Source organism: Ictalurus punctatus, chromosome 17 (assembly GCF_001660625.3).
Source record: "Ictalurus punctatus breed USDA103 chromosome 17, Coco_2.0, whole genome shotgun sequence".
Lineage (NCBI taxonomy): Eukaryota > Metazoa > Chordata > Actinopteri > Siluriformes > Ictaluridae > Ictalurus > Ictalurus punctatus.
Genome location: NC_030432.2, coordinates 22,271,724 through 22,296,402, shown reverse-complemented (window position 1 = coordinate 22,296,402; position 24,679 = coordinate 22,271,724). Strand labels below are relative to the sequence as shown.

At 40.5% G+C, this 24,679-nt stretch overlaps 1 protein-coding gene across 1 annotated transcript in view; it reads right to left on the bottom strand.

Annotated features, from left to right (window-relative positions):
* Positions 1 to 280: 280 nt before the first annotated feature.
* LOC108277442 (WSC domain-containing protein 1) overlaps positions 281 to 24,679 on the bottom strand; it is a 37,724-nt gene continuing 13,325 nt past the window's right edge. The window contains exons 3-10 of the mRNA XM_017490200.3: positions 23,911 to 24,501; positions 23,078 to 23,192; positions 16,612 to 16,796; positions 7,167 to 7,288; positions 6,432 to 6,603; positions 4,325 to 4,489; positions 1,760 to 1,960; positions 281 to 1,049 (exon numbers count right to left, since the gene is read on the bottom strand). Of these exons, the coding sequence (XP_017345689.1) occupies positions 697 to 1,049; positions 1,760 to 1,960; positions 4,325 to 4,489; positions 6,432 to 6,603; positions 7,167 to 7,288; positions 16,612 to 16,796; positions 23,078 to 23,192; positions 23,911 to 24,316 (1,719 nt within the window). The 5' untranslated portion in view covers positions 24,317 to 24,501 and the 3' untranslated portion in view covers positions 281 to 696. The remainder of the gene's footprint in view (positions 1,050 to 1,759; positions 1,961 to 4,324; positions 4,490 to 6,431; positions 6,604 to 7,166; positions 7,289 to 16,611; positions 16,797 to 23,077; positions 23,193 to 23,910; positions 24,502 to 24,679) is intronic.

Genomic DNA, 24,679 nt, shown 5'->3' with positions numbered 1-24,679 from the left:
ATGAAAGACCACCCGTTTGTTTCTCATTTGCTAGTGTGAGCGTACATTAAGTGTGGTGTAATAACACTTTATTTTAAGCGTCACGCATCAGTGTGTTTAATTAAGGCCTTGTTGAAGAAATGTTGTTCAGAAAAGCCCAAATTAGACATAGAATTCGAAGTCTAATGAACAGTGCACCTCCTATTCCTATCTGTATTTGTTTATAACACATCTGTTCATTCCCAGTAATAAACTCGTATTGGGTTACAACCCTAATATCAGTGTAGAATATGCATCATCTGACTGCACCGTCATTGTGTAATGATATTGTTTAGGTAAGAAATCTCTACGGAAGTCACATTTTCTTGTTTGTCAAATCATTTTATTGAAAAATGTCACTTCTTATCTAATTACACTGAAAACATTTTGGAGACTAAGCAAAGTTTATTAAATGTAACTTTAGAAAATGGCATACACGTTATAGACACCAGTTTCCACTCGGTCAAAATACTCAACGTTTTGAATCTCAGAATCTCACGAGATCGAATCTTTAATGAATCTTAAGCATGATGGAGTTCTGCTGAGTGCCAAAGCTTTAAACTGGAAAACAAATGTCAAATCCTGACCGAGCTCCAAGAACAGAACCGACATTTCCCTCGAATAAAGCCCTTCGTTTGAAACTTTGAAGGAAAATAAAACATGGGATATAAACCCTCATCATCTTGGGATGTACTCCTGAGGCAGGCCGCTGTGGTTGCTTTCTCTGAGTGCCTGATCCACGACCTTAATATAACTGTCAATCAACCGCCTCATGTCCGGGGTGAAGGGGTCAAAGGTGGGCCGGCGAGCGCCGGAGCGTTTGAAATGCCCGTCCTTGTTGGTTTCGGCGCAGAGGAGGCGTTCCTCGCTGGTGCTGACGTTGAGAAAGACGATAACAGAGCGGAGCCTGGGCACCAGCGACTCCTGCAGCTCTTCATAATGAAGCACCAGCAGCTTCTGGCCAAATCGGAGCCAGTCCAGAACGTGAGACGCCCACCAAGACGCGTAACTGCCGACAAACTCGGGCCATTCTGCATCGACACAGAGATAGCACAAATATCTGTTTAATCCTTGTGTCTCAATCGTCCTTAATTAAATCTCGCGAATACAACTGGCTCTCTGCCTTTCGCATTACTGAGACAACAGCATCGACTCAGGGAATGAGTGAGAAACAAAACACTCGGGGTTGTGCTGTTATTGGAAAAGAATCAATGACTGAGTTACTGTTGCAATACCAAAGTTTCCAGTTTTATTTTCCTATAACAGCACAACCCCAAGTGTTTTATTCCTCTTATACTAAAGCATTTGAATTAAATAATAGGCTGTATTTTTTTTTTATCCATTTGTAGTTACAATTAATGTTGTGGAATGTCCATAAAACCGTTAATGGAAAACTGTTAGCATTTAAATTATATCAGCTCTCACTAGTCTCTCTCTTTATCTCTCACTTGAAGTTAATAAAACAAAAAATTATCGAGAATAAAAGCAAAAACTGGCACCGGAGACTCCTTCCATACCTGCTAAATAAACCTCTCCATACAGAAAACATGTTAGGTGTCGTTACTATAGAAACGATAATGTTTTATAATAAGCTACCGTCAGAGCTGCTACTATAGAAAATGAATCAGCATCTTCGGACCAATCAGAATCCAGAATTCAACAGTTAAGCCTATTATATATTTATTTTTTATGATTATTATTATTTTTTTGCCAGTGAAAGAATGTGGCGTGATGGCGATACCGTTGCTCTTCCAGTGCTGGTCCGAGGCGTAGCCGAGATGTCCTGCACATTTGCGATTAAACTCGGCCATGAGAGAGCGGTACGGGTTTCTGATCAGCAAGATGGCTGAGTCATACATCTCGATGTCGCGCTTGCCGCTCTCGTGCGTCTTCACGCAGATGGTGCGTCCACTTTTCCAGTAATCCTTCTCGCCCTTGAAGCCTGAACAGAAGGAGGGAGGTTTGAGATGTGATGCCAGAAAGACGTGGGAGGATCTCAGAGCCACGTCTCAATCCAAACACACACAGTTTCGAGCAATCTGAGTAATGGAGCTTCTCCTTCACACACCAGACTAATGATGTCAGGTCAGCGATGGATATGAGCAAGTGTCTGACTTTCAGTGTCGGTCAAATCTTCAGCTCCCTGCTTTACCCAAGGCCTTATAACTTTTTTAATTACTTATTTATTTCATGGTTACTGTATTATTAGTATTATTTTAAAAGTATTTATCTTTTCAATTTCGTGTTTTTCTTTGAGCCGCATTTAGTGTATGAATTATACTAGATATAGAAATCTTTATTATTATATGACTTATGTAGGATTCAAGAAAGCCTCAGCTATTCATCTTGAATCAATAACTTGTACTTGTGCTCTACTATATTTAGTAAAATGTTGTGAAAATGTCAGAAAGGCTGTGCTGTTACAACATTGACGATTCCTAAATCTGGACCTGACAACGTCTGAGTGAAGTGGCCTCTGCCCACTTCCAACTGAACTCTAGTGCAGCTTGACTGCAGCAGGAAAGCCATCTGACTGCAGGAAGTGAATTAATCATGCTGTGTGTTTTGGCTTGCAGTATTTTCGTACATGTGAGCTGCTAAACTCAGCCATGAGGTTGCAAACTGAGCCAAAGGACAGCGCTGTAGAGCTGCAGAAATGTCACATGTTATGGAGATTTGTGCCAATGGATAAAAAAAAACAAAACAACAATATAAACCTTGAATGTGATACACGAAATGGTTTAAACTAGCTGTTTATATCTAATTATATTTACATCTAATCGTATATATTTCGCCGTGCTCTCCATGCTCGGGTGATTTTGGTCATTTCTATAGACAAATGGCGAAGCTTTGTTTAATTTTCGGTTGCATTTCCACCAATGAATAAGAGAGTTTTTACAATTTTACCTTTAATTATGTAGAAAGAATTTCTATCAAAAGATTTGGCAGCTGCCAACATTAAATGACAAATATGGAGCTCAGGTTGAATAAAATACCTCTCCTTTACGATATACCGCTTTCGGTATCTGTATGTCACAGTGTCCATCTCATTAAGAAAGTGAAGGTGATCTGTATGCATGATAAACCCACCCCTAATCTGAACTGCCGGTAATTTCCAGATGGATTAAATCATATCAGTTATTATTACAAATTTGCAAGCAAGTGGAAGCCCATTTTTCTCCAAACAAATCATTAAAGACTTTTTAGTTATTTCAAAATCTTGCAGTATCAGTACAGCAACCTATTCAGCATGCTATTCAAACAAACAAACCAACAAATAAATAATAAACAGTTTAAACATTTGACATGTTTTCTATGTTCTATTGTGAATAACATACGGGTTTAGGAACTTGTGCAAATCACCGCATTCTGTTTTTATTGACATTTTACACAGCGTCCCAACTGTTTTGGAATCGGGGTTGTATTGTAAAGTGTTACCGAGGCTCTGTGCATGGTTAATGTTCTTGCTTCCTAAATGAAAAAAAAAAACAAAACGAAAAAGCTACTTGATTTGACGTCATTCAAATGCGTACATCGGTTCCACATGATTTACGTGAACACGGTTTGTTTTCATATATCCAACATGATATGATCACGTATTTCCAAAACCTTGAATAAAAACTAACGCCGCACGTTCACTTAAACTGAGGATCAAACCCAGATGGCATTTTGCCACAGCCATTGCCACTGTACTATTCTACTACTACATTTCAAGTGTTCATTTATTACTATAGTTACAGTTCCAGTCAGTGCCAACATCCTCACGAGATTTCATTACGTAATTGGTTTACATTAATACTACACAAATAACTAAATCTAGGAATTAGAACCTTATTAAAATCCCGTTTTTTTGTTTGTTTGTTTTTTTAATGAGAAATGTAGTATTTTTTATCTAAACTATATGTAATACAGTCTCTTAAATCTGACTGACTAGGGCTAACTGATATTATAATGATAATGAGTCTTTATTGGTCACATATACAGTAGAGCATAGGAAAATTGTTTTCTTTGCATACCACAGCCTGTCAGGAAGCTGGGGTCAGAGCCATGATACAGCGCCCCCTGGAGCAGAGAGGGTTAAGGGCCTTGCTCAAGGGTCCAACAGTGACAGCTTGGCAGTGTTGGGGCTTGAACCCCCAACCTTCCGATCAGTAACCCAGAGCCCACCACTGCCCCTGATATTACACTCCTATCACACTGATATTATATTATATATACACTATATTACTATATATATTACATACATAGTATGTAAAATATTACTATATAATGGATACAGTTAGAAGAAAATGTCAGGTCTGTTTACCTCTATTATAAAGTGTGCCATCAAAGTAGTAGCTGCCTGTGTAATATCCAGTAGCGAGCTCAATCAGGTGTCTCACCCAGGTGTTACCCGCTCCAGGAAAACTGGACAGAGCGACCAACCGGCTCGATTTTTCTGGCAGGAATCTTCGTTCCGTACATCTGGAGTCTGCATGAGGAACGCTGTGTTATTTATCACCAGATGAACAAATGGATGAACCTGTTACATTGTGCATAAAAACGTGTGCTAATGTAGCAAAACGTTTCCAATTTTTGGATGGTAATAGTACACAGGACACACATGCAAGTGAGTTTTTAGTTTTTGAAAAAGACTGTTTTATGATTATTAAATTAATGTTACCGATATATGAAGATATATATATATATAGAAAGATTTTAGATTTCTTGTTTATTTGGAGACAACAAAACAGCGAACAATTCCACAAAATGATTGGTTAGAAACGCATTCATATAAAAAAATAAAATCAACTGAAATGTGTCCGAAGTCTAGCTGCAACACAAACACAACTAATGATCTTAATGCTCTATTAAAACATCATTTAAAATGCTTCTGTTTCATCAGTTCAGTCAGATAAACTTTGAATATTAATGAGCTTGGAGGCAGTGAAGGAGCCAGCGTGGGCACAAGGGTTATAAGAGAATATTTCTATAACATTCAGAAAGGGAAGATACAAACTTTTGAACTGATTTCATTTGGATTTTTTCCACTATGAATATATTTGCATTCACGAACTGACCATTTTGGCTATTTGGTTTATATTAATGCACTCATTCTAATACGTTATCAGAATTGTTTTATCTTTTTATACTAACAGCTTAGGACTTAAATAAACAGATTTAAGGAAAAAAAAAAGTGTAATTGTTGATTGTGGTTTCTGTGAGGAGATGTTTAGTGAGCATTTTGTGAAAGGAGTCTCCAGTGTCAGAGCTTCGTAACAGTCAGAGATAAAGCTGTCACTTTAAGTTCCCTTTCAAAGGGAACTCCACGTTGCCTGAGTTTCATGCTGTGGGAAGCGCCTTCGTGTGTGACCAGTATCTGAAGCTTGTGTAACATCATGCCTATTTATAGGCCTGCCGTGATCAGGAGAGGACGTTTGACTGCTACTACTTGCGCGTATCAGTGCCCCTCCCCCAGATATTAAGCACTTTCCAAGTCACGAAAACAAATATGGATGCTTCTTGCATACTTCGTGAGTATTGTTTTATTGTATTTTCAAATTGTCGCTGGACTGTTGGTTCGTCCCAAACTGAAATAAGAGCCGGCATCTCTTCTCTACCCCGGCGCCTCTTCGACTGCTCGGATGCTGTGTTGTGAATGGAGCATGATCATGTGCCCACGTGATGCAAACATCGAAGATCATAGACATTACAACCCACCGGAAACTCACTCCTCCTTCGACCATTTTAATTCTTTCTGGATGCCAGAGATTTATCACTGAGGGGACGTGTATAAAAAATTTTTCCAACGTCCCCTTGCTAAACTAATCCAATCCGAATAGGAAAGTCCATAGCTGGGTTCAATACACAGACATGTAAAGCGAAACAGGAATTATCTATGATCAAAATGCAGGAAACCAGTGAGGGTCAAAATGAAGATGAACAGAACTGAAAGCTGAGAAACACACGATAACAATAAACCAAGGCAAACTACTGATGAATCAAACACAGAACAGGTGAACACTATCAGTAACAGACCAATGACGGGATGGGGAAGGAGACAAGACCAAAACAAAACAAGGCGGATGGACAAAATATAAAGCAAAGCATTTGGAGAACTAAACAAGTGAAAGCAGTGTTTTCAGAGGAATTTGCTGCTATAAAGTAAGTGATGACAGGAACTAACTTGTACCATGGATGTTCCACGATATTAAATATAATTATAAATGGAAAAAAAGCATGACATGATGTTCTTAAATAAAACACCACCCCATCATCGATTTGCTTCCTGTAACACCGAATTCCTTACGTGTTGTCTTTATTATGTTCATGGGGGTACAAACCTTTGCACTGAGTTGCACAATATTAAAGGTTCTATGCACCGAAGCTACGACATGTCGGTGTGTTTGATTAGCACTCGGTGTGGCTCTTACCCTGCACAGGTGTCTGATAGACCTGAAGGACGTACGGGTGTGGTTTTCCAGTCGGCAGGCTGCTGTTGATCTGAGCACAGTGATCTTCATTCACTGGATCATGGAAGGAGAAGGTTGGAGTAGCGTAGCCGCAGAAACACTCCGGAGCGCTCAGCATGGCTAAGGGAAACTCCTAATGAAAGAAACAGGGAGTGTGTTAATGTCCTGGAGAGAAGAAATGTATGGAGGCTCTTCAGCTTTCCGGTTGTGTTTGTGCCAAAGCAGCATTTCAAACATCTGTGATAAAAATGATGGAAATATCGCTGAGACATTTACTCAAACAGTGATCTTTGTTTTTTCTGTGTATCATTACCTGCATTTATTTTTAGATCCTATTAGCAGCAAACACTTTCAAATACCAAAATTTGTTTCACAGTTGACAATCAATTGACTCTGTGGGCAGAGCGTAGCGAAGCATTACCATCTAACCTCGGGTTCTCCAATTACTCTGGAATAACACCACTCAGCAAGTTGCATGCACGATTGATTACAGCATTAATTGATTGTCTTAAGGGCCACATTAATGTTTAAACTAGCAGATTGTTTTCAGAAGGGCGGCAGCAGAAATCTAACTCGGTGAAGCGCTTTACTCTGAGCTTGGACGCCAGGAGAAAGGACAATCAGCGCTAATCTCCTAGTGATGTAAGCAGAATAATGAAGCATAAAGGGGGATGGAAGACAGCAGGGAGGCAATACCTTGTCCATGCAGGCCTCGATGCACATCTGGGAGGTGAGGTTAGGCTGAACCAGGCGGATCAGAGACGCCGCGGTTGTGTTGTCGGGTCTTCTGAAGCAGCCACGATAGCGTACGTTCCTGTCTGAACGGGGGGGAAATAACATGACACAAAGAATCAGATCTGTTATTAATCTGATTTACGTGGATCATTCGAACTCAAAAACATGATTACCAAGATTTAACAGATTCTCTGATGTGGTTTATCCAATCGCACGTGTTTATGTAAATTATTTAGAAGAAGACGAGCTTCAGGGATAGAGATATTAGATCAGAAAGTGGAGAGTTTTCACAGAATGTCACTGAGTTTGAATTTCTCTGTCTACATGACTTTTAAAATCTCATCGCTTAATCGTTCACAATATACAGGAAGTTGCAGGTGAGTAGTTGCTGAGCTGGGGGGCGGGGAATGAGGGCGGAAGGAGGCGGGCGTTGTTGTGTTTGACTTACCTTGGAACTAGGTCAGGAAGTCAGAACTCGGAATGATGTCATTTTCGACCTCCGTGTCGTGTCGTGCAGCAAACGTGTCTGTATGTTAATTGATCTAAAGTAAATACTTGTATATACAGTAGAACTCATAATGATCATTATAATCAAATTATAATTTGTTTACTGCTGATGCTGTGAGCGGCCATGTTGGTTTGATGTGACGTGCTGAACACGGGGTTAAGGAGACCTTCCTGAGTTTATGAGGAGAAATTCTGTGTCGAAGGGGCTTTGGTGTTTTTGTTTTTTTCCTAGACAGAAGTTGGAAATTCACAGTTTTAGTCTAACACACCATTAGTCGCTGAGCCCTTAAATTAGTTGCTGACTGGGAAATTTGGTCTAAAATCATGTACACTACTTATTAGGGAACTGAACACACAGCTTGTTTAAAAAAAAAAAAAAAAAAACCATAATGACGAAAAAGTAATGTTTAAAGACAATCAGACATAAAAGTCTTTGTTTATTTTCCCAGGGTTAAGTTCAGTGCTCATGACATGGCAACATTAAGCACCACTACAAACGAAATATGACCACCAATTTGGCTTAATTATATCCATGAGCCATCAGTAAGGGTTTTTGTTTGTTCTCAGAGGAGTTTATGTAACCGGACCTTTTAAAAGCAGTTAGCTAGCCGACTAAGATATTCGAATATGGTGAATATGGTGAAGTTTCTGATTTGTATATTCATAAATGTTCATAGATCCTTTCAATTCCTTAGTAGAGTAAAGGTGAAGGTTGAGAGGGTTCGTAGGTCATTTGAACAGATTCTTGATAGATTCATGAGCATTAAAAGTGCTCTAAAGGCACTATAAGAAACCTCAAAATCCATATAGGGTGAAAAAAAAAAAAGTGCTGCAATAAACTTACATGAAATCAAAAGCAAAATTAATTTCAACTGATCTGCCTCAAGGCTATATGAGATAATACAAAAACAGACTCATTGAAGGCATGTCTGCATTTCTGAAATACCAGTTCCACTTTCATCCAATGGTGAAAACATTATTATTATTATTATTATTATTATTATTACTATTATTTTGATTAAATAAATTATATATATATATATATATATATATATATATATATATATATATATATATATATATATATATATATATATATATATATATATGTAATGGAGCATGGTTTGCAATTCAGTGCGACTAAACTACATGAACTACGTGCTCAAGAAGTAAGATAGAGACTAAAGCTACGTTCAGATTGATTTAATTTGAATTAATTCGTTCAAATTAATAGAATTTATAAAAAACCAAGGTCAATCGAGAACAAACGAAAGCTTGTTTCTCTTAGTTGTAATTCTTGTAATATTTTATTTATTCACATGTGGTGCCTCATCTAGTGGATAACATTAAATGTAAAGCAACGTTCGATGTTATGTTAAGTGAAATTACATACATTAGAAAACAGTATACCTAGATCAATATAGTGCATCTTTAAAACTAATTTAAAGTACATCATTGGACCTTAAGGACTACTGATGTACCATTAAAGCTTTACTATAATTGCTAATTAAAAGTACAGGTTAAAGGATAACGATACATAATAAAGGTATAAAAATATATCCCCTTGATGGTACCTGCTAATTAAGGAAAAAATAAAATTTGATACCCTTATTTCTGTAGGTGAGATTGTAGATGAGAAGGAGAAAGGGAGCTATTGATGTGCAATGGCGGTATTCATAGCGAATCCTGTGTCATAGACTACGTTGCTATCTGACTTTGTTTGATCTCAGGGTGAGTTTCATCCAGGGGTGAAATAAAACCAGGCTTTCAGGAAAAAAAAAAAAAGGGTACCGAACTGTACTTTTGCTTGTCGCTGGGATGGTAGTATCAAACATACACATTGTGTAACTTTAGCATTAACTTTTGTATTTCAGCAACGCATGCATTTATACCACTCGCGCTGCATTGCATTACATATCCAAATACGAAAGCGAAAAAAAAAGGTGACGCTGTGCATCGTGGAAATCAGTATTCTATTAGCTTTGTCTGTAATGCAGTAGCATTGTTTGAACACCATAGATCCCAACCTGTGCACCCCGTAGAGTTAAAATATGTATGTCAGATGATCGTGTTCTTGCATGGAGGACCTACGAGTTCTGCACTTAGCCCGATAGCTAAGGATCGCAACAATCAAGACACATTATACGTTATACAGTTACACAACCATGTACACGACCATCGGTTAAAAGAGCTCTTCAGTAGCTTTTAAGCAACACCAAAGGCCGTTGAATATGGTCAGTTTAGCCGATTTGGAGCTCTATTTCTGCTGTGTAGCTCATTTTGTTTCAGACGATTATTTTCAAAATCCCCGGGTCAGTCACATAGTTTGTTCAATCAAAATTTTGGGGAGAATTAATAAAGGTATTTATTTATTTTTAAGATATGGTGAATCTGTGGTACATTTTGTACGAATTTTGTGGTACGTTTACAACCGTAAATTTTCTCCATTCGAAATTTGTTCGAAATATCCCGAGAATCAGATCAAATCGTGATCGGAGTGTGTCGTTCCACCCCTACATGTGACGCACAGTTGAGCTTCTTGAATGTTGTTGCCACGTGTCCTGGTGGAATGGACAATTCTTTCAGTGGGACTTTGACTTCAGCAAGGTGGCACTGAAGCTGGCGGGCTTATTTTATTTCTTATTTATTTCTTCAACAAAAGACTCCTAAAAGTGTTTGTTTTTACTCTAGATACACGTGGAACAGTATCTCTACTTCAGTGTTGAAATTCGTCTTCTTAGGCCTTTCGGTATACTCCATGTTGCGGGCCACTAGGCTTTTTAAACGGAAAGTCGTTTAACATATTTGGCAATTTGAGGGCGTCGCTTTATGTTAATAAGCGTGGCCGTAAACAAGCACAGCGATTCAGAATATGTGGAATTGATCAACTTGTCCTATGCACACGTTGATAAATGAGACTCTTGATTTGCTTGCAGTGTGAATATAGACTTGTGACACCGTTATCAGACGCATCAAGTCGTATCCCACCCATCTCCGAGAGTGTGTGCACTGCACAATTACAGCAATTCCAGATTCCTTAACTAGCATGTGTCAGCTTGCCTGTGGGACATGCCATGACACACAATACCCATCAGCACCTCGGTGGAATTAACCAGACCCAGACTATTGTTTTGTTTTTTGCGCTCCAAATAATTGAAGCCTCAGAAGGACTCGAACAATGTTTGAACCTCTGTGGGCCGTAACAAGGAAACAACTCCAAAATTATCACACACCGCTTTGGAAACTTGGGGTTTAGTTGAGAGACTGAGGCGTAATGACGGTAAGACTATAACACCCGACACCACAGTGACACAGCTGTGCAGGATTTATTAAACAGCCATAAGCTGTTCTTGCTACAATGTCATTAATAGACAGGATTGAGCTGGATTTATAGGAATAGGTTACAGAGTCTGCATGTAAAACATACAAGAACATTTGATTTGTTCAATTTTCATTCAAATTAACAAAGAACCGTGCATATTTAAGGCATAAAATATGCTTTGGGAGGTGTGTGTGTGTGTTTGTGTGAGTCAGGTGAGTCAGAGTGAGAGGATGTGGCTGTTGTGGTGTTGTGTTGTGTGGTGTTGTGTGGTGTTGTGTTGTGTGGTGTTGTGTGGTGTTCTGTGATGTGGTGTTGTGTGGTGTTGTGTGATGTTATGTGGTGTGGTATTGTGTGGTGTTGTGTTGTGTGGTGTTGTGTTGTGTGGTATAGTGTTGCGTTGTGTGGTGTGTTGTGTTGTGTGGTGTTGTGTGGTGTTGTGTGGTGTTGTGTGATGTTGTGTTGTGTGGTGTTGTGTGATGTTATGTGGTGTGGTGTTGTGTGGTGTTGTGTGGTGTTGTGTGATGTTATGTGGTGTGGTATTGTGTGGTGTTGTGTGGTGTTGTGTTGTGTGGTGTTGTGTTGTGTGGTATAGTGATGCGTTGTGTGGTGTGTTGTGTTGTGTGGTGTTGTGTGGTGTTGTGTGGTGTGGTGTTGTGTTGTGTGGTGCTGTGTGGTGTTGTGTGGTGTTGTGTTGTGTTGTGTGGTGTGTTGTGTTTTCTGGTGTTGTGTTGTGTGGTGTTGTGTTGTGTTGTGTGGTGTGGTGTTGTGTGGTGTGGTGTTGTTTGGTGTGATGTTGTGTGGTGTGGTGTTGTGTGGTGTTGTGTGGTGTGGTGTTGTGTGGTGTGTTGTGTTGTGTGGTGTTGTGTGGTGTTGTGTGGTGTGGTGTTGTGTGGTGTTGTGTTGTGTGGTGTTGTGTTGTGTGGTGCTGTGTGGTGTTGTGTTGTGTGGTGTTGTGTTGTGTGGTGTTGTGTTGTGTGGTGTTGTGTGGTGTTGTGTGGTGTGGTGTTGTGTGGTGTTGTGCTGTATGGTGTTGTGTTGTGTGGTGTTGTGTGGTGTTGTGTTGTGTGGTGTTGTGTTGTGTGGTGCTGTGTGGTGTTGTGTTGTGTGGTGTTGTGTTGTGTGGTGTTGTGTTGTGTGGTGTGGTTGTGTGGTGTTGTGTTGTATGGTGTTGTGTTGTGTGGTGTTGTGTGGTGTTGTGTTGTGTGGTGTTGTGTGGTGTTGTGTTGTGTGGTGTGGTGTTGTGTGGTGTGGTGTTGTGTTGTGTGGTGTTGTGTGGTGTGGTGTTGTGTTGTGTGGTGTTGTGTGGTGTTGTGTGGTGTTGTGTTGTATGGTGTTGTGTTGTGTGGTGTTGTGTGGTGTTGTGTGGTGTGGTGTTGTGTGGTGTTGTGTGGTGTTGTGTTGTATGGTGTTGTGTTGTGTGGTGTGGTGTTGTGTGGTGTGGTGTTGTGTGGTTGTGTGGTGTTGTGTGGTGTTGTGTGGTGTGGTGTTGTGTGGTGTTGTGTGGTGTTGTGTGGTGTTGTGTTGTGTGGTGTGGTGTTGTGTGGTGTTGTGTGGTGTTGTGTTGTGTGGTGTTGTGTGGTGTTGTGTGGTGTGGTGTTGTGTTGTATGGTGTTGTGTTGTGTGGTGTGGTGTTGTGTGGTGTGGTGTTGTGTGGTTGTGTGGTGTTGTGTGGTGTTGTGTTGTATTGTGTTGGTTTGGCTCCAGCTGCACTTTAACAGGGTCAGAGAAGCAAAACTCAGACATATGGCTGTTCACAGAACTGAAGCCAGAATCTAGTTCACCTTCTGGATAACCTCTATTAGACAGGATAATAGCAGTGTAGTGTGTGTGTGTGCGTGTGTGTGTGTGTGTGTGTGTGTGTGTGTGTGTGTGTGTGTGTGTGTAAGGGTGTGTGTGTGAATAACAAATATGCTATTCAGAATGAACAGATAATGCATATTAAATGAATACAAATAGAGATATGAATACGAGGCACACATTTTTTTTAGAAAGCTTGCCAGAAAAGGTCACAGGTCACAGACTGGAGATGTGCATCAGGATCCCAGGACACAACAAAAACCTGCCCGAGTGGGAGGTGGTCAGATATGAAGCGTGCGTCACAACAAAGACCATCTTCATTAATGAGAACATGCAGCAATCCTTGGTAACAGCCTAGTCTAGATCATGATGGTGTTTAGTGTGGGAAACAGAACCAAACAAATTCATTATAAAATATCACAGACAATCAAAAATAATAACTGCATAAGTAGGATGTAAAAAAACAACAACAACAGTTCCATATGAGGCTCCAGAAGAGCGTTCACGCTGTCATCAGGAGATCGTTTGGGAATGAGTTCGAATCCCAAAGATATCACAGCCAGTCAACATCCGGGAGACAAGGGAGCAAAACTGGCCGTGTTCTCTGCATGGAACTGAGGGTATACTCCCCGTCCGCTGTCAATAACAGTGACGCTTGCCAATCGTGGATGTCTGTGAGCTCATATATGTAGAAGAGGGTGGATAGAGCTTTCCTCAGAGTATGTCACACTGCCTTGTCATGCAGCTTGAACAGCATTTTGAAAAATGTGTGTCTCAGAGGAAGCATGTGTTCGCCCTCACCCTCTCCAATAACTACCATGTGATAAGCTAGATATAATTGGGGACATAAAAATGCGTTTGCAAGCCCAAAAAGTCCTGTGCACATCTTTGAGGAACCATAGCCAGATAAGACCACGCCGACAGTACTGGTATGGTGGTATGGTTTATATTTCATTAAAAAATTTTTTTTTAAATAAATACATTAAAAACTTCAGGTTTAGGCCACGCCCATTGAGATTCAATTCCAAATTTGAGATATTTGGACCACCAAGCAGATTGTACTGCAATACCACTATACATATATACATATATACATATATATATATATATATATATATATATATATATATATATATATATATATATATATATATATATAGTGGTATTGCGTTACACTCCTTGCTAGAGTGTGCATGTGTGTGTGGGTTCTTGGAAAATCTGTTGGATGTCTCTGTGGAAAACAGCCAGAACTGAAAAGAATATATACAACAGACACCTCTACTTTAAGAAACCGTAAATATGTTTCAAAATGATGAGGGAATGTTTTTATTTCCTTTCCAACCTTGCCTTGGCGACTTCCTACAAAGGGGCCCGTGTTCCAATTTGAAACTGTCTAAGAGAGACTAAATGAGACCCTGTGCTATGAGGCGCAACTATAATGGATTCATAATAGTAATGCTGTGTTTCTGAAAGCTTGTAGAACTCCTTTTAGCCCTCCCATTCACCGGTGTGACCGGTCGTCAATGAATATATGCTGGGCTAGCCTAGTCTGTTATTGACCGTATACTGATCTAAACATGAATGCACATCTGCCTGCCAATCAGAAACCAGTATTTTATTCTTACATTCATTAGTTCATCTTGAAATTTCCATAACACTGGCTGCTGCTTGTCATTCATACGAGTCTGGCACAGGATATGATAAAGCGCTTATTACGCTAATTACCCAGCTAATAACATGCACGATAAAGGAAGAGGCGAGTGGAGATCTGGAACTTTGGATTTATAACCTGTTTTAGTTTCAAGCCTGAGCAGGAATTTGCTGATTCATTATTTATTTGAATGAAACCCTAAAAGAAATCAGTCGTTAGTACATCACCGGTTCTCCATGCTGTCCTGTAAGAATATGAGCAGGTCTGTGAGTAGAAGCTGGAGGATTGCCTGAGGTCAAATTTCTTCAGTATTTATGAAGAGGTTTTGTCTTTGGGGAACGAGTGAGAAGATTTATCTACCACTTAACATCAGGAACGGTACATTTGATCACATTTGATCTTTTCAATTAAGTTAGTTTTGACGCTGAAAACTAGAGATATATCGTTACCGGTATATGATACCGGTGTCAGGTATCAGTCCGCTCGTTGACTCATACTCGTGAAAAATGCTCTGATACTGACATCCAGTATCGGGAGATGTAATCCAATATGTCATGTGATCCTAGTGTACAATTTCACACTATTGAACAGCTGACATGAAATGGCAGCGATCTAAAGGTATTTCACGATTGATGACAATCGAAAGCAAAGCAGATCGCGAGATGTGCTCGGTGAAAATTTCAAGAGGAGGAACTACGGCATCTTCCTACAGTATAAGTGTCACGTGAATAACGTAAAGGAGGTTAGGACGGATGCAAGTGCAGATGAGAGCGTTTAGTAACGAGAGGCAGGAAAACAAATCCAAATCATGAGACAATAGCGTGGTCAAAAACAGGCAGTGGGTCAGGCGATCGACAAACGGGCACAGAGTCGAGAACGAGAAACCACGAACAAGCTCAAAGAACATGAATCAAAATGAGGAGCAGGGAACAAACTCTTGGAACGGTGATAACACTCAATACTTCGCAAAGTCATTGCGTTCAAACAGTCTCTTTATACTGTAGTTGTGAGTGCTCGTGAACTGGATGCAGGTGTGCGTGATTAGTTCGAGTGAGTGTGAGTGTTCGGGGAATTGCAGTCCATGGCGGCCATGTTTGTAGGCCGCAATGCTGGATAGGAAATATAGTCACTGGTTCGTTGTGACATGACAGTAAGCAGCCTGAATAAACATCTTAAACATAAAACCTCAGCACGATGAGTTCAATGCTAAAACCAAGCACTAGCTAGGCGAGATCAAATGTCTAGGTGAGTGAAAATAACAGCTATGTTGTTCTTGATGATCGGACGCTCTCAGTCATTGACAAATCGGAAATCAGACACGGGAAAAAAAGAAAAAGAAAAACGTGCTCGACTTGCAGCTGTATAGAAACGCTTGTTCCGTAGTGAAACAAATCCCACACTTCTCCACCGCAACATTTACTCGATCCAAGGTAATTAATGTAGCTAGCTAACGCACTTCATTTTAAATCAAGTAGCTAATGTGATAAAGAACGGTCCTAGTAAGGTAAGTGCATGACCTTCTCTACCCATGTAGAATTTTCATTGCTGCTATTTAAACTAGGAAAACACCAACAGAGCTATGATCAAATGTTTAGTTCTGTGACGTTCCTGATTGAGTAATACTAAATAGGTTATTCATTGCAGAAATAAGCACTTGCACATGCTGCTACTCATACACTGCATCCCTACTACAGACCACACTGGATAAAAAGTCAACTGTCACAATATATAGAACGGTGACCAATTAAAAGGAAAAAAAAAAACATGAAGGAAAAAAAAAACAATTGAAAAACCCCATCCCAGACTCTTTTACTCACGAAAATCCCAGCGGCCTTGGAAACTTGAAGGATACGCAGGCGATTTTAACAATCTATTAGAAGAGCCCAGAAAATCAGCTTTCTAATAGGTGCATAACCCGACTCTGAATACGCAAACGTTTCCCTGTGTTGATGTACTGATGTATCGTTTGTATTTAAGGCACACTCTAATGTATAATGTATAGCACCGTATGCATATGTAAACAATATACATATGTTTCTGAGGGGGAAAAAAAAATCCCAAAACATATCAGAATGGTGCAGTAATGACCATCAGAAGATGACGATGGGAAAATGAAGCCTCATACTCACATCTCCTCTGGCCGGGAAGAACTTCCTCCACTTTGTAGACAGACAGACGGGCCACGCCCCCACAGATAAAGCCCTTCTCTCCTTTACAGTCCAGATTACACTCTTCCTCCTTCACCCGAGCACCGGTGATGCGGTTGCCACAGTAACACTCGGACCCGTACTCCAGGCCAGCATATTGGTACCCACTGCGTAAATGAACAGCGGACAAATGCGATTCCAGCCTTTAAAGGAGATTTGCATTTTCTACAATGTTTCCCTTGATTGTTTCTCTATGCAGTTCATCAGTCCAGACATATTTAATGTCTGGGGTTTGTTTCTTTTTTTTTTTATGTGATGGATCGACAAGGCTAGAGTTTAGCAGTATAGCATCACACACTTGCCTCCAAATATATCATCCGTCTAAATAATATCAATATCAGCAATATCAGTTGTAAATATATGTCTTTATTGGATACTAATATGTATAGTATTTGAGTAGCAATGCAGATCGAGAATTCATAGCCCATTTAACATCCTTGATGGCATCCACACCATGAAAGATCTTAATAGATTAATTATTTAGAAAGTATTTAGTGTAGAGACTTTAAATGGCATGCATTTGCAATATAAAAGTTGCTTTGTAATGTTCAGTTGACAAAGGAACACTCTCCAAGGCTTTTATGTTTCTGTTTACGTTCTGTTAGATTTTTATAAACCGCAGACCTACAACTTTCAAACAAGTCTTGTTATTCAGTCTCTACACCATTCATACAAGGTGTGTGTACACCATCAATCTATCTGTGCTGAAAAAAATATTAATATCAAGCCTAGATGACACCAAACAGGAAAAACAATAGACATTGATCTCGAATGTTATGTCCATCCATTATGACGATAACAGATCGATCAGAACGAGGCTCCTCTTGGTTTGTCCAAAGTGTATATATATATATATATATATATATATATATATATATATATATATATATATATATATATATATATGTGAGTGATATGCAGTTAGCAGATTGATAAAATGCATTAAAATATTGGCCAGGGTTGGAGTGGAATTACAGCAGCATCATTTGCTATCATATCTGCACTTTGAAAACAAATACGCACGGTACGGTGGAAAAAAAATGAGCACATTATCTCTGCGATGAAGTGGAACACTGGGAATGCGTGTGAGTATACATCGTTTGCGTTTCATTCCTGCAAGAGTTTCCATGAAGCACTTACGCAGAAATAACATTAAGATAAGATGAATAAACAGACTTGCTAACCTGCCAAATGATCTGTATTTTAACACCAGGGTAAGCTGGTAGGACTGTCTCCGCCTCCAAAATGTAATGGAAAGCCTTCCCAGAAGAATGCAGGCTGTTACGGCACCAACTTTGGAATGGGATGTCCAACAAGCACATATAAGCATGACGGTTTGGTGTCCACATACTTTTGGCCATATAGTGTATATTTATAAATCAGCAACAGAAAATCGCTTTTATTATTATTATTATTATTATTATTATTATTATTATTATTATTATTATTATTGCTTTGATTCAGTTTAGTTTTCATCCAAAAGAAGAGAAGAAAGGCTGAAAATGATCAAATCTACTAAATTTACTAATTTAATAAATGTTTTTTTTTTTTTTTTACTGGTAGTTATATTGGTATTTATTCAGCGGGACTATGCATTATTCCTCCTTGAAGTTGGCAGGTCTGAATAAATGACATATGCTGTACATACTGATACTACATATACAGGTCTGAGTGTCTCGTATCATGGCCCGGTGTCAAAACCCTGCTATCCGGGGCTGATTAGTGATGCTCTTTTATAGCACAGGATCCTCTATTTCTCTCTCCACTCCTAGCTGCAAGCCAGACAGAGCCTGCAGAGGGTTAACAGTTGGTTAATGGCCAGCTTGCAGCACTAAACATCTGTCTCACTGTCTCTCTTGGGTATGGAGTGCAGCCCGAAGCCTCTTTGTAGCGGCAGCTGTCTGCAGGATGCCACCTGGCCATCGAATCCACGGCCGTATGAATCTCCTGGCAACCTCTGCACAAGTCAACAAGCCATACGCATCAGTCATGGAAGCTGTGACGCACATCAAATAACAGCGGTGTACAAAAGGTAGGAAGTGCCTGGTCCAGAGCTGTTAAAATGAGCACTGGACATTAGACTGAGCAACTGTTCCCTGATCCTCAGGTCGATATGTGGCATCGATATATTTCTATGGCAACCTAAATTGATCCTCTTCTGGCTCTACTGTATTGCTGCAAGCGGACTGCTCATCGGCAGACGGTATGCTCACGTCTACCTGTTTTTTCTGACGCCTCCTAAAGCTATCATCGCCTCTCAGTAACATCATTTTAAACAGGTCATTAGGTTTCAAACTCAGATACTGGTAGCATGCGTGCGAGTTTGAAAGAGTTTTAAAGCGGTTTCTGGTTCATCTTCGGTTTAAATGACGATATTTTGCTCAAACTTTATTCTGAGTTCATTAAATTCAACCATCCTCTATCCTGTTCTGGATTGTAGGTTTATCCATCCATCCATCCATCCATCTTCTACTGCTTTCTCCTTCTTCAGGGTCACGGGGAACCTGGAGTCTATCCCAGGGAGCATGGGGCACAAGGCGGGGTACACCCTGGACAGGGTGCCAGTCCATCGCAGGGCACGATCACATACACACTCACACACCCATTCATACACTACGGACACTTTAGACACGCCAATCAGCCTACCATGCATGTCTTTGGACTGGGGGAGGAAACCGGAGTACCCGGAGGAAACCCCCGCAGCATGAGGAGATCATGCAAACTCCGCACACACAGGGCCACGGTGGGAATCGAACCCCCGACCCTGGAGGTGTGAGGCGAACGTTAGTGGGTTTATATAATCATTAAAACAATCACATTTAACTTGTCAAGGATACGCAATTTGTTTAAAATCATTAATTTATTGTACACACAAGCAGCAGTCAAGGGAAACATTTGCACCACCCTCATTTTGGAAGTGGGCGTAGGGGGCGGTGGTGTTAATTTTTCATTAAAAAACAAACAAAACAAAAACCATTCACAATGTATATGGACAAAAGCGTGTGGACATCTGACCAAGTCGGAAACACACGATTGTATAGAACGTCTTCGTGTCCTGTAGGATTACAGTTTCTCTTCACGGGAACTACGAGGCGTAAACCTGCTCCAGCGTGACGACGATGCTCCTGTGCACAGAGCGGGCTCCATGAAGACACGGTGTGTTAAGGTTGGAGCGGAAGAACTCGAATGTCCTGCACAGATCTCTGACCTCAACCCCGCTCAACACCTTTGGGATGAACTGGAACTGGAGCCTCTTCACCATCCCAACATCAGCGTCTGATCTCAACCTCACTAACGCTCTGTAGCTGAATGAACACAAATCCACACAGCCACGCCCCAAAATCTAGCGGAAAGCCTTCCCAGAAGACCGGAGGTTATTTTAGCAGAATAGGATGTTCAACAAGCAAATACGGGTGTGATGATTCGGTGTCCACAAACTTTTGGCCACACAGTACGTAAAGGCAAACCTTTGACATACAAGCTAATTAAAAAAAAAACAACAACAACGATATCACTATTCTGAAATACTCGGGGTGCAACACTGTGAAGCGATATAATTGATCCCAGTGCTCTCACAGTAAATTACATTCATTTGTTTATTAAGTTTGTCCTAATGGCATGCAAACTCTTGTACTTGACGGTACTTACTTATAAAAAATGGCAACTCATATATGCCAAGGCAGTTGGTCTGAATAATTCAGTTGAGTGAACTTGATGAATCGGCGTTTACAGGCGCTGTGTGAACTGTCTGTTTTTTTTTCTCCCCCCCCACGCTTGTTAGAGCTCATTGATTCCTAAAATACCGCAACACTGACTCAGGCCAGGTGCACTAACTGGTTTATACACACTGCTTACTGCTCATGCCTGCATAAAACTCATGTTCAGTTTAAAAATGACATTCAGCCAAAGCAAATATATTCCACTGAATCCAATCCCAGACTGCCAATTTCCCCAAGCGAAAGCAGCATTCACATATGCGCAACACTAACCCTTCACACTAATCACTGACTTCTGCATAATGCATGAAATGCAGTGTAATTAACTGTAACGACTGTTACCGTCTGCATCTATCATCTTTGTGTCAATAACTTTAGGGTCAGTTCCTACAATATCTAATAGCTTAATGACTACAGCTCCATTCAGATGGGATGAGTTCGCTTGGGAACTCGTGGGATGAGTTAACTTAAAAACGTAAAATTTTTTATAGTTGATATATCGATTTCTTTAAGCCAAATCCACTTAAATATAACAAGTTTGAGTTCAATTTGTGTTATATTTAAGTGCATTTGGCTTGAAGAAATCGATTTATCAACTTTAAAAATTTTGAGGTCACTAGTTTCCTCAAATTTTTTGAGTTAACCCTCTTACCCCGTATGGCCGAAAAACCGGCTTGCCCGTCTTTGATGTATTCCCGTAAGGACGATATACCGGCTTGGTCGTCTACGCCGAATCCCCGTAAGGCCGATATAGCGGCTTTACAGTGTAAACGTTATCCCCGTAAGGCCGGTGTACCGGGATTACTCTGCTATGATTCCTTACTTATTTAATTATTATTTTTTGACGCGGAAGGTTGATGACGTCATGACGTTACGACGTGATTACGTTTTTACGCCGACATTGAGATGAAGCTGATCCAAGCGTGAATATTGGTGCACTAGTAGAAGTGAACTAAAAATGCCAAAGCGAAAAGCTAATCGTGTTCCAGCTAAAGTTACACCTACAGTGAACATGGCTACATCTAAAACAGTGAAAAAAAGAGAGAAAACATACACAGTCACACAGGCGAGAGCGAGGATTCTACATAGTGACAGCAGTGAAAGTTCAGGCGATGTTGAAATCGAAACCGAAACTGATAGAGATGCAAACTCTCCTGATTCAGACCCTGATCCGTCTTCATCTTCAGCATCAACCAGTGCGACTGACCCTGCAGGTGTCTAGAGTCATAACGGGACCATCTCTGTGCATCTGTGAAAACACTACCTGCTGGTCTGATTATCACCAGAAACTTGACTTTAGGCGCTAAAATGCATTTATTTATTTATTATTTACTTGACTTTATTCAAAGGCATTGACCACGCCGATGCTCGTATGTTACTTCTAAATGAATATAAGGATTTTAGCGAGCATTTTTCGTAATTTCTCTAGTTAGGAATTGTGCTCTAAGTGGAGTAAAAACACTGAACTGCTTCATTTTCAAAGTAAGATTACACAAATACATTATTAGAAGTTGTTTCAAGGCCTAAAAATGTTCAAATTAAAATGTTGATTTTGGCCCAGGAACTCAGGGGTGGCGTGCTATTTCTCTGGGGAATATAGGGTTATGGGACATAATACTGTGGGAACTTAGGGGTAAGAGGTTTAAATGAACTTATCCGTTTGTACAGTTCCTGAGCTGCATTTGATTTCCATGCTGGAAGCCACCTCATATGTCAGCATGAGAAAAGTCAGTCCAAATCAAAATGCAAATAACAAATCGGGTTTTCCACTCAACTATCCGTCCGTCCGTCCGTCCATCTGTCCAGCCCACAAAGCGACTGCAAATGTCATCAATGTTGTTAAGTAAGCCCTGACATATTGTGGGATAATTAGCAGGGGCAGTTGTCCCTCGCGTCGTCTCTCTGGTGATCGTTTAAGTCCAGGCTGATGAGCTGGAGCAGGTGTTGGCTCCATCACTGCCGACTTTAAAGACACCCCTAACACATATGCTCACAAACCCCAGAGCTGAGCCTCCCTAACCGGCCGTGTTCTCAATCCCAATGTTTTGAACTGACACAATCACTGTGCTAGAATTGGAAGATGAAATATATTAGGCATGCAGCATGTTTACCTCCAGGACTCCTTATTTTAGACATGTATTGCTGTTTGCTCAGACAGAGGAGAACATCCAATTACATGAAGAATTGCTTGATTTGAACATAGCTACCATTTATAAATTTTTTGGTTATTGACACTGGGTTGTTTTTTGTTGTTGTTTTTTTTTACTAACTAACTAGCTAACACAATACAGCTCTCGCAGCTTAGGTAGCTACAGGTCTTAGCTCACAGAAGAAAATTCTAACCAGGCATCATATTCACTCACTAATAAGACTAAGACTTTTACTGACACTGTTATCTGTGTTTTTCTCAATTTTCTGTACTATAAAGTCCAGAAAGCCCTAACAGTAGGTCTTTATAAAAGCCACCACTTTAGACACACCTCAGGATCTATGTCAGATAGGATTATATAAACTGTGTGCGCTGGTGGCTGAGAAAAGTGTGCCAAGTGTGAAAGGAACGTAAAGGGTAAGTCTGCTAGCTTTGAAGGATGCTATTATAAGTAACTATCTTCGAAATGAGAAACAGAAAACAGTTTTGATTGTTGCAAAATCCGTGTGGAAATTTTCGGTACCTCTCTGTGCAGGTGTCTTGACATAGAGTGCTGGTCATTTTGCGGAAATCGTAGAACACCATGCCCTTCAGGGTTCGGTCCTTAGCATCATCCAGAAAACATCCAATGTAGGTTCCTTGATAGAAAACACAAACAAGAACGATACTTATCTTTTTTGTCTCCTTCTCATTTCTGATTAAATCATCTTGTTGGTTAAATGAATGAAAAATTCCTGTCAAATGTAACGCCGGGTTTCTTCGTACTCGTGCGCGTACGTTGGTTGATGAATGCCAATCTGTCATAAAATTACCAAGCACGGTCATGGCATAGCTGATTTTGTGTTTACTGACGGCAACAAAACTCCATAAAGGGCAAAAGCTCGCAGAGAGCTGGAAGTGAAACGTAACGCAGCATGCAGGAAATCTTCCAGTAATGCAGCTCAGCCACTGCAGCACATCAGCTTCCACAGACTCACACTGACTTTTCCGCCGTTTAGAGGGTGCCATTACTTTTGTTCTAATTGACAGGCCAGTCTTATTGTTTTGGATTGCTTTCTTTCAGGTCACTGATATGAAACGAACGGGTTTCACAAAAGGTTTGTTAAACTGGTACGTTCAGTTGAAATAAATAAGAGTGATTAATGCTTGATAGTGTGCCCCGTATATAAATTCGTCTCCTTAAATATAAATGTTCACAAACTCAGGAGCTTCTGTGGGAAGACCAAGGTTTGTTTTTTTTTTCCACACTAACTGGATTTTCATGCCTACCACGTTTCTTGTCTAAATGCTCCTGTGAACAATTTCCGAATAAATTTAAGAATAATTTAAACAATCGGAACGTCAATAATTAGTTACCTTTGTGCCTGACTTTCCTCTTCGGAGTAGCTCTCTCGACCCTGTTCGTGTCCTGCTCAGACATCAGGCTATGGAACCATCGTCGCCGGAGATGCCGGATCTCTTGGTTACGTGACATCAGCCATTGTGTTTCTCTCCCATCATCTGACTCGCCAACCTGATAGGTCTTTCTACCCAACCGTGAAGCCATCACACCATGCCCAGTCCTGAGAGCAGGAGCTTCGAGTGCTCGTGGAGGTGAAGGCAGCGAGGGTGGAGGGAGTAAGCTACCACGCTGAGAAACCACCAGTCCTGATCTCTGCAGCAAAAGGACACTTCCTGCCATGATGTAAGCCACGCCCAGGAACAGAAAAACCAGCTGAGTCCGCCGCAAGAAGCGCTGAAGTCTGTAGAACGGCTTTGCCATTTTGGCTTGGTTTCAAAATGTCATCGCGAGAGCGTGGAACGAAGTCGAACCTCAATACATCCCCGGGGAACGCTTATTTACATCCTTATGATTTCGCTTTGTTGAGTTAACGTTCACTTGCAGGAAATTTCAGTAAGGTGCTCCATCGCCTGTCGTCTTCATACACAGAGGAAACCTCTGGGAACCTGAAGTGAAAATAGAAAGCGGTTAGATGCAAGTCAAGGCACATTGTTCCCACATTGTTCCCTTTTTTACCCTTGGTGATAAAGCTGAAGGCTGGAGAGCGGAGGGAAATTATGGTTCAGGTGTGCGGAGGGTCTTACTGGTTATACGTCTCCATTAAAGAGAAGGAAAGTCTTCTCA